General features: G+C 40.8%; 2 protein-coding genes across 2 annotated transcripts in view; one reads left to right on the forward strand and one right to left on the reverse strand.

The window, feature by feature from the left end:
• BBS9 (Bardet-Biedl syndrome 9) overlaps positions 1-3,279 on the reverse strand; it is a 604,103-nt gene extending 600,824 nt beyond the window's left edge. The window contains exon 1 of the mRNA XM_006832142.1: positions 3,168-3,279. Within this exon, the coding sequence (XP_006832205.1) occupies positions 3,168-3,279 (112 nt within the window). The remainder of the gene's footprint in view (positions 1-3,167) is intronic.
• LOC102821321 (malignant T-cell-amplified sequence 1-like) lies at positions 437-1,224 on the forward strand. Its single transcript, XM_006832141.1, has one exon. It carries the CDS (start codon positions 561-563, stop codon positions 1,104-1,106), a length of 546 nt encoding a protein of 181 aa, XP_006832204.1. The 5' UTR covers positions 437-560; the 3' UTR covers positions 1,107-1,224.
• Positions 3,280-10,651: the final 7,372 nt, after the last annotated feature.

Below are 10,651 nucleotides of genomic sequence, written 5' to 3' on the forward strand. Positions count from 1 at the left end.
TAAGAGCCCCCTGGACCACCAGCCCCAGCAACAGCACTAGAGGAAGAGAGAGGCCCTCAGCTGCTGGAAGTCCTTACCCCAACTCTAATCCCCCTACACACTGAGAAGCTCTCATCCTCAGTTTTCATCCAGACCCCCTGGAGAAGGGGAGGAGCTTAGAGAGCCCAGTCTTGTCTTGTACCATCAATAAAGTACACTATCCAGCTAAAAAAAAAAAAGACAATGGAACTTTTACACAAACTTTCTGAAGCCCCCTCATACTTGGGAAGAAATAAGCTACCCACAGCTGGTCACAAATTGGAGAAGAAGCAACATCACAGGATATCAGTAACTCATTGGTAGTTCCCTTACATTAGTTAGGGAACGCTAATAGAAATGGATTTTGAATAACATGTTATTCAGTCAGTTAAAAGGTATAGTTTCCAGTCCTGGCTAGCGACAACAGCTCCGACTGTCAGCGCCGGCCCTACCTCGTGTAAAGGTATCTGCCAGACCATTCTTAATTCAATTTATTTCCCAATCCGTGCCCTTTCCTATCGTCGCCCCCTTCACCTTGGATCATGTTCGAGAAATTTGATGAAAAGGAAAATGTGTCCAACTGCATTCAGTTGAAAACCTCAGTTATTAAGGGTATTAAGAACCAGTTGATAGAGCAATTTCCAGGTATTGAACCATGGCTTAATCAAATCATGCCTAAGAAAGATCCTGTTAAAATTGTACGATGCCATGAACATTTAGAAATTCTTACAGTAAATGGAGAGTTACTATTTTTTAGGCAGAGAGAAGGCCCTTTTTATCCAACCCTAAGATTACTTCACAAATATCCTTTCATCCTGCCACACCAGCAGGTTGATAAAGGAGCCATCGAATGTATACTCAGTGGAGTAAAGATCATGTGTACAGGATTAACTTCTCCTGGAGCTAAACTTTACCCTGCTGCAGTAGATACAATTGTTGCAATAATGGCAGAAGGAAAACAGCATGCTCTGTGTGTCCGAGTCATGAAGATGTCTGCAGACGATATTGAGAAAGTCAACAAAGGAACTGGCATTGAAAATATCCATTATTTAAATGATGGGCTGTGGCATATGAAAACTTATAAATGAGACTCAGAAGGAATGCACTTGTGAAGAACATGGATATTATGCTGTAATTCTGTGTTTTTGTCTGTGGATGACAGCAGGAAGACAATGTCTCTGGTTATGCTGAATAAATTCAACAGATACAGAAAAAAAAAGACAAGTATAGTTTCCTATGAAGCTCAGGTTTAAATAGATTAGGCAGGTCTGAAATTCTTCTAACAGGTATTTTTGAGATATGACTCTTTTCTGTTGTTGTATAATAGGGGAACCGTCAGCGTTAACAAACAGTTGGACTGGTGGCACAGTTGACTATCCCTGAAGAAGCTCCTAAGGACATCGTCTGAATAGAAAGCCTTCCTACCTCCTCCAGGTAGAAGCCCAGATTTTTCTTAGAAATCATTCAGTTGGAGTTTAGATGCAGGTTAGTACTTCCCACCCTTGTTCTTTCCCAAAACAATATCCCCATTTCACCTTCTTTTATCAGATTCTACTGCTTGTATTATGTATATGTATGTGTATATGTATGTGTATGTGTATGTGTATATGTATGTGTATTGTATATGTATATATAGGGAGTCCTGATGTGGCACTGTGGGTCAATGCGCTGAACTGCAAAGTTGGTAAGATCCACAAAGTTGGCGGTTCAAGCTCACCAGCTGCTCCTTGGAAACCCTATGTTGTTGTTGTGTTGTTAGGTGCCATCAAGTTGGTACCGACTCATAGCAACTTTATACACAGCAGAACGAAACACTGCCCGATTCTGGGCCAACCTCACTACTGTTGCCATGCTCTGGACAGTGAACAAGGAAGACCGTAGAAGAATCGATGCTTTTGAGTTATGTTGTTGGAGAATACTGAAATTGCCATGGGCTGCCAAAAGAATGTACAGATTCGTTTTGGAAGAAGTGCAGCCAGAGTGCTCCTTGGAGGCCAAATTGGCCAAACTTTGTCTCTCATAATTCGGACGTATTGTCAGGAGGGACCAGTTGCTGGAGAAGGATATCATGTTTGGTAAGGTGGAGGGTCAGAGAAAAAGAGGAAGACCCTCAACGAGATGGATTGGCCAAGTGATAGCATCGATGGAAACCCTATACAGGGTCGCTATGGGTCAGAACCAACTCAAAAACACTTAACAACAACAAAAACAACAACATATATATATTCATATATATACAGAGAGAGAGAGAGTCCCAGTGTGGCACTGTAGGATAAGGCAATGGATCTCCAAGTTGATTGGAACTGTTGGAACTGCAAGGTCAAGTGGTTCAAACTCACCAGCCACTCCTCAGAAACTCTACACTGGGTCACTATGATTCGGAACCGACTCAACAGCACTTAACAATTGCCACAACAAACATATATGTATATATATATAGAGAGAGAGAGAAACAGGCTCTTTATAGACAGTGAACAAAAGAATAGTTATATAACATTTTGTTTTGTTTTTTCTAAGAGGCCAAACACTATCTGGATGACACAAAAAAGGCTCATGACTAAAAATTATTAAAACAAATAAAAATTTCAAACAGCAATGATATAGAACTAAAATGTTTTAAATACCACTTTTTAAAAAGCAAAGATACAGAGAAGATAAAATAATACAATATTATGATTTTAATATTATATATAACGTGAAAAAGAAAGGAATGATTTCACAATTGTTTTCTACCAACAAATAAAGCTTCAATACACTGTGGTATGGGTGGCTTTCCAATCCAATAATAATACATATGTCATTTTTCTGGCAAATAATTTATAAAAATTAAAATGTAAAATATTTCTACTAGATCTATCCTATGAAACCTAATTTTGGAACAAATGAAAACAAATAAATCGATGCCTTTTAATTTTTTTCTATGAATTCTAGCAAGCATGATAGAATCAACTGAAAACTACACCTCACTATAGAAATAAAAACTCTATTCTATTAACCTGCTACTTAAATAGTACTTAATAAGAAAAACTACCTTTAAAATTAGGACAATTCACTCAAGTTTTATACAGTACATAAGCAAAAAGGAAGGGCATTTTTTTACTCATTTCTGGAAAGCTTTGCTCCAAAATGCATAGTCATAAACTACTTACCTTGTCCATTTCCACTGTTGTCAACATCAGCCAAACACAAACAGCCTTGATCAAATTCTTCTTTTTCTCCCAGAACAGTAGACCACCAATCACGGGCTTTAAATAAAGACATTTTCTTTCACTCTAAAAATAAAGTATGTATTTATAATTAAAATCTGTTTCATACCATTAATTAATTCTCTCTTTATTGCTGTTGTTAAGTGCCGTTGAGTTGGTTCCAACTCATAGCAACCCTGTATAAATTTTCCAAGAAGCAGCTGGTAAGCTTGAACTGCCAACCTTGAAGTTCAAATTGACCTTGCAGTCCAGCTCATTAACCCACAGCACCACACCAGGAGTCCAATTCTCTCTTAGGCACAGCAAATAAACTTGGATATCTTTGAGAAGAGCCAATCTATATTAACTTTAAATATTTGGATTTTGTGGCTATATGTGAAACTACAAATCCAAATGGTTGAAAACATTTATCAGATATTTATAAATGCCACTGACAAACCAGGCTGAAAAATTGTACTTTTAGACTGGGCTAATTCTCTCTTCTGGGACATTTAGGGGATGACTGCATTAACACACATACAAACACACTTTTATATACACAAACATACTCCTTTAAGGATCAAGATTCAAACTCTACCAGTAATATTTAGTACATACATCCTTAGCAGACCACCTAACTTCCCTTCAGTTTTGTCATTGGACAGAATGCAGCATCTCTTCCTGTCTCAGTGAGTTACCTAGAAGAGCAAATAGGATCGTATGTGTCAAATGCACATCAAAGCATCCAAGTATTCACTGTCTCTTCCTGTTCTAAACTGCAGAAAGGCAAGGTGGACGAGGAACAGCCACACTGAAAAGAACCAAAAGAACTGGATTACAGGTCCATTTATGCCACTTGTTGTTGTTGTTAAGTGCCATCAAGTCGGTTCCGACCCATAGTAACCCTGCACAGGGTTTCTGAGGCTGTAAATCTTTACAGGAGCAGAACGCATCATCTTTCTCCCACGGAACCGCTGGTAGTTTTGAACTGCCGACCTTGAGTTTAGCAGCGTGATTCATAACCACCACGCTACCAGAGGTCCTTATTTATGCCACTAGCGACTTCTATATGTCCTTTCTGTGCTTTGACTCCTCACCCAGAATGAGGATATACCAGTCCTGGTGTGGCACTGTGAGTTAATGCACTGGGCTGCAAAGTAGGTTTGAACCACAAGGTTGGCAGTTCAAACTCACCAGCTACTCCTCGGAAACCCTATATAGGGTCGCTGTGGGTCGGAACCAACTCGACAGCACTTAACAACAACATGGCATATAGAAACAACCACCACTGCATGCTGTCCTCCAGGGGGTGCCATACGCATGGTTGTTGTAGTTAAGTGCCGCCAGTCAATTCCACCTCATAGCAACCCTGTATAGGGCATCCTGGTGTGGTGCTGTGGGTTAATGCACTGGCCTGCAAAGTCAACTTGAACCTCCAGGTCGGTGACTCAAACTCACCAGCTGTTCCTCGGAAACCCTATACAGGGTCACAGTGGTTCATAACTGACTCAATGGCACTTAACAACAACAACAAAAATCTTCCATTAAAGGAGTCTTGGTGGCGTGAAAGTCCTTGAGGCCCACTGATGAAGTACTTGGTTGCTAACCAGACACATCAGTACTTTGAACATACCACCTGCTCAGTGGGAGAAAGATGGAGCACTCTACTTCCATTAAGCAGCCTTGGAAACTCTATAACGCAGTTCTACCCTGCTCTACGAGTCCTGGTATGGTGTTGCAGGATAAGCAATGGACTGTTAACCATGAGGTCAGTGGTTCAAACCCACCAGTTGCTCCTTGGGAACCCTATGCAGTATCATTGTGTGTCAGAACTGACTCAACAGCACTTAACAAACCCTGTCCTATAGTGTCACTATGAGTGGAAACCAACACACTCAATGGCATTGGGTTTAGTATCTTCCGCTGAGCTACATATATGGAACATGAGAAAGTTCATTAGATGTTTGAAGTAACAATATAAGTATCACACATGTGAGATCCTAAAAAAGTTCAGTAATCTAACAAATGAGGTTTTCCTTCAGGCTACACAAATTTAAATGGTCTTTTTTTAATGCAGATCCACCTGTTTCTTAACAGCAGGCCTTCAGCATGGGCTAAGCTAGCATAAACAGCAGGCCACTTGCTTTCATACAAAGTTGGCCATGAAATTAGCAGTGAGTAATGGAGTCCTGGTGCTCTGGTAGCGTAGTGGTTGTGAATCTGGTTGCAAACCTTAAGGTCAGCAGATCGAAACTACCAGCTGTTCCGTGGGAGAAAGATGAGGCTTTCTGCTCCCATAAAGATTTACAGCCTCAGAAACCCTGCACAGGGTCACTATGAGTCAGAACTGACTCCACAGCACGTAACAACAACAATGGAGTCCTGGGTGTGGTGCTGTTGGCTAATGTGTCAGACTACAAAGTCATGTGAACTGCAAGGTCAGTGGTTCAAGCTCACCAACTGCTCCTTGGAAACTATATATAGGGTCGCTATGGATCAGAAACAACTCAACGGCACTTCACAACAACAACCTTGCAGTGCAGTGCTTTATCCCACAGCACCACACCAGGACTCATAGCAACCCTGTATACAGGTTTCCGAGGAGCGGCTGGTGAACTTGAACAAGGTAGGTTGTTCAAACTCACCAGCCTTGGAAACCATGACGGCACTTAACAACAATGTAGTACTGAGACGCTCAGGCTGGACTACCCCAAAACTACTGCCCTCAGGAAATCTTTAAACCTTAAACAGAAACTATCCCCTGAATTCATCTTTAAACCAAGCAATAGTTTAGCTTAGTTAAAAAAAGATTGTCTGCTTTGACTACTGTGTTAGTTTAAAGAATTGTTTATAAGAGATCAGACAACTCAAAAGTTTTGAAGAGAAGTTAGGAGGCAGTGTGTTGTGGTGATTCAAAACAATTGAGAAATAGGTATCGGGAAAGGTGGCACAACTTGAAGACTATAACCAATGTTTATGAATTGTAAAGAGGCCTTCAAAGAGTTCACAGAAAAACGGATTTCAGAGATATAATGAAATGTTTCTATCTTTTTGAAACCCTTTCTACATGCAGAAATCATTGAATTGATAGATGTTTTGCTGTGTATACTTTAAAATCCAAAAAAAGAAAAGTAAAGAAAAATACAGGCTCTGGAAGGAGCTGTTTGCATTCCTGCTCTATACCATATAGTAAACACAAAGTCAGCAGCAAATTACTAAAACTCACTAAACCTGTCTATGTATGTCATCCATAAAACAGAAATAAGGGAAATGTAAGGATTAAATGTAAGTCCAGGTGGCATCATTGATGGCATCGAGTGTAGCGGCAGTAGTGAGGTTGGCCCGGGATCGGACATTGTTTCGTTCTGCTGTGCATGGGGTCGCTATGAGTCGGTTCTGACTCGATGGCACTTGACAAGGATTAAATAAGAATGCAGTAGCACTTAAGGAGCTCTGGTAGAGTAGTGGTTACGAATTGGGCTGCGAACCACAAGGTCAGCAGTTTGAAACTACCAGCTGTTCTGTGGGAGAAAGATAAGGCTTCTGCTCCCGTAAAGATTTACAGCCTCGGAAACCCTGTACAGGGTCGCTATGAGTCGGAACTGACTCCATGGCACATAACAACAACAAAGAGCACTTACTGCAATTGTTGTTGTTGCTAAGTGTTCCTGTTTATAGCAACCCTGTATACAGTTTCCGAGGAGCGGCTGGTGAACTTGAACGGCCAACCTTACGGTTCAAACCACCATGCAGTCCAGCTCATTAACCCATAGCGCCATACCAGGACTCCGACTTACTACAATGCCTGGCACTTAATAAGGAGTCCTGGTGTGGCGCTGTAGGTTAATGTGCCAGCTTGCAAAGCCATTTGAACTGCAAGGTCGGCAGTTCAAGCTCACCAGCTGCTCCTTGGAAACCCTATACAGGGTCGCTATGAATCGGAAATCAACTCAATGGCACTTAACAACAATAAGTGTTAGTCATTGTTATCACTGTGGTTTCTTTTTATGATTTTTTTTTTTCTAATCTACCTATGTCCTTCAATATGCGATGGTTAAACAAATTGTGGTGAGTTCATACCAGGGAATACAAATCAGCAATTAGAAAAAAAAAGTATTGACACAACCTGATGACTCTCAAGGGCACTGTGATGAGTGAAAACAAAAAATCCAATCCCCAAAAGTCATATATTACATCAATCCACTATTAAAACATTCTCAAAAGGATAAAATTATGCTAATGGAGAACAGAATGGTGATTGCCAGGGGTTAGGTATAGTAAATAGGTTGTTGTTGTTAAGTGTCGTTGAGTCAGTTCTGACTCATAGTGACCCTTATTGGGTTTCTGAGGAGCGGCTGGTGAGTTTGAACTGCCGACCTTGCGATTCAAACCAACCTGCGGTGTAGCTCATTATCCAGCAGTGCCACACCAGGACTCCAGTAAATGGGTAGTACAAGGAAATTTCTTTGGAACAGCTCTGTAATTCTGGTGGTGGTTTCCAGCGACTAAATTTAATTCCTTAGAACTATAAACAAACAAAAAAGAGTATAAGTAATGTAAAAAATCTGGTGAAATCCAAATAGCTTCTGTAGTTTAGTTGCATCGTTGTTAAACTGTCATCAAGTCAGTTTCAACACATAACGACCTTGTATAGGGTTTTCAAGGAGCAGCTGGTGGGTTTGAACCGACAATCTTGTGGTTCACAATCTAGTACTTACCCTACAACATCACAACAGTAGTTTAATTATGTTGTTGATGTTGTTGTTGTTAAGTGCCGCGGAGTTCCAATCCATAGTGATGCTGTATAGGGTTTCCACGGAGCAGCTGGTGAGTTTGAACCGCCGACCTTGAGGTTCAAACCAACTTTGTGATCCTGCGCATTAACCTCAGCACCATACCAGGACTCCAGTTTAGTTATAGTACTGTACTTATGAGAATTTAGGGGTCCTAGTGGTTACAAACTGGGCTAACAGCAAGATCAGCAGTTTGAATCTATCAGTCAGTCACTCCAGGGGAGAAATATGAGGTTTTCTATTCCCATAAAGATTTACAGGCTCAGAAACCCTGTGCAGCGTCACTACAAGTCGGACAGCACATAACCACCACCACCAGTAAGAATTTAATGGTATTAATCACTGCACTGTGCTAACGTAAAATGCTACCATTAGGCAAAGTTGGAGGAAGGGTACATATGAGCTCTCTGTAATACTTCCACAATGTCTATCGGATACTAAAATTTCAAAAATGAAAAGTTCAAGAAAAAGTAATAGAAAGCTGGATAAAGGAAGAGGGAGGAAAAAATGAACTCCATCTATGTAAGGAAGAAAAGAAATTAGACAAGGCAGGATCTTGATAGAAGTGAAAGAAAAATGCATGTTGTTGTTTTTAAGTGCTATGAAGTGTGCTCATAGCAACCCTGTATAGGCTTTCCGAGGAGCATTTGGTAGGTTTGAAATGCTGACCTTGTGGTTCACAGTCCTTTGCTGATTCTACAACGCCAAACCAAGAATCCAGAAAAATACACAGCCAGTAAATAAATTTATGTTGATCTTTAATACATCTGGGAGGTTTCTGAAAATGATTGGCATCACTCATTTATTACTAATGGTACTAGATGACCATACAAATCGGCAGATGAATAAACTTCAAATCTGGCATCAAGTTTTAAAGAAATGTAATAAATCCTTTATTGTACTTTTATTTGACTTGTTAATATGCAAGGGAAGGGGCATTATTTAATAAATGCCATATAGTCTCATTTATGTACTCCAGATACATATGAAAATTGCAATAGAACTCACTACTGTATTATTAGGACAAAGATACATCACTTTCTTCCTACCCAGTCAGAATGTTTCCCAATTTCCCTACCATGTGAACACCACCTAAAACCAAACATCCAAACCCAGTGACATCCAGCCAATTCTGACTCATAGCGACTCTATGTACGACGCCAAGACTGTAAATCTTTAAGGAAGAAGACTGTCTCATCTTTCTGCTGTGTGCAGTTGGTGGGTTTGAGCCACTGACCTTGTGGTTACTAATCCAATACTTAACCCACAGCACCACCAAGGGATCCTTCCTATGTAACCAGCCCCCATAAGACCCTGATTTCTGTACCTCTCACAAATTTCCCTGGTAGACAGCATTCCACATGAATTGTCACAGTTACTGGTAGGGGAACTGAAGCAAGCTGTAGGACACTAAGGAGCCCTTGTGGCGCTGTAGGTTAGGTGTTGGGCTGCTAACCACAAGGTTGACAGTTCAAACCCACCAGCTGCAACACAGGAGAAAAATAAGGTTGTCTGTACCCATGAACATTTACAGTCTCAGAAGCCCTATGTAGTGTCACTGGGAGTCGGAATTGATTTCATGGCAGTATGTTGGATTTGGGGTTTTGTCTGATTCCACTAGAAGACTCTTGGAAACAACTCACACCACCACCACCACATCTCAATAAAGCTGTTATTTCTGAAAGAAGAGTAAAAGGTAATGGATGCATTTGTTGTTGTTGTTAGGTGTTGTCAAGTTGATTCTGACCCAGAGCAAACCTGTAGAGGGTTTCCAAGGAGCAGCTGGTGAGCCTGAACCACCAACCTTGCAGTTCAAACGGCTTTGCAGTCTGGCGCATTTACTCACAGCGCCACACCAGGACTCCAATGGACACACAGGGATTCATTATACTATCCTTTATACTTTCGTATTTAAATAATTAAAACAAAAACTTTTAAGTCTTACTTTGTTTTTAAAACCGAAAACTCTGAAATTGTGGTCACACGTACTGCTCTGTCAAAAGAGCATTGGGTAGGTGGCCCTGTGGCTCACTGGACAGTGTACTGGCTTCTAGTGATGGAAGGGAGCACTGGATTAAGCAAATGACAGTCCAGAAGTGAGCAAAATAAATTCTACTGTCTCCTGGGAAGACATTCCAGATCACTGAGAAAAAGAAAATCTAACCACAAATTAAGACTCAAAGAAAATGCTCATTCATCTTCCAAATTCAGAAAGATGCAGGAGGCTTAAGTGACTTGTGTTCCCCAAAATATGCACTGTAAATTCTAGTCTTTATTAATTTCTGTGGTTATAATCAATCGCATTTGGAAATGGGTTGTCTCTGGATTAGTGTAGGGTATATCATGACTTTTGAGATATAAAAGTGATTAACAAACAAGTCCGTAACAGATGGGAGAAAATTGATGACAGGATACAAGGAAATCTCCAAGGAACCAGGAAACAAGCTAAGGAGCCAAGGACCATCGCCCAGAGTCAACCGAGGGAAAAAGCCTTCCCCCTAGAGCTGGCAACCTGAATTCTGACTTCTGGTTTCCTAACAGAGAGCCCTGGTGTGCTGCTGTAAGACAGGCACTAGTAACCACAAAGCTGGCAGTTCAAACCCACCAGTCACTCACTCTCAGAAACCCTATATGAAGTCGCAATGAGTAAGAACT

This window comes from Chrysochloris asiatica, unplaced genomic scaffold (assembly GCF_000296735.1).
Source record: "Chrysochloris asiatica unplaced genomic scaffold, ChrAsi1.0 scaffold00006, whole genome shotgun sequence".
NCBI classification, from domain to species: domain Eukaryota; kingdom Metazoa; phylum Chordata; class Mammalia; order Afrosoricida; family Chrysochloridae; genus Chrysochloris; species Chrysochloris asiatica.

Coding starts and splice junctions, on each gene's coding strand:
- LOC102821321 (XM_006832141.1), top strand. CDS start 561: ATGTTCGAGAAATTTGATGAAAAGGAAAATGTGTCCAACTGCATTCAG.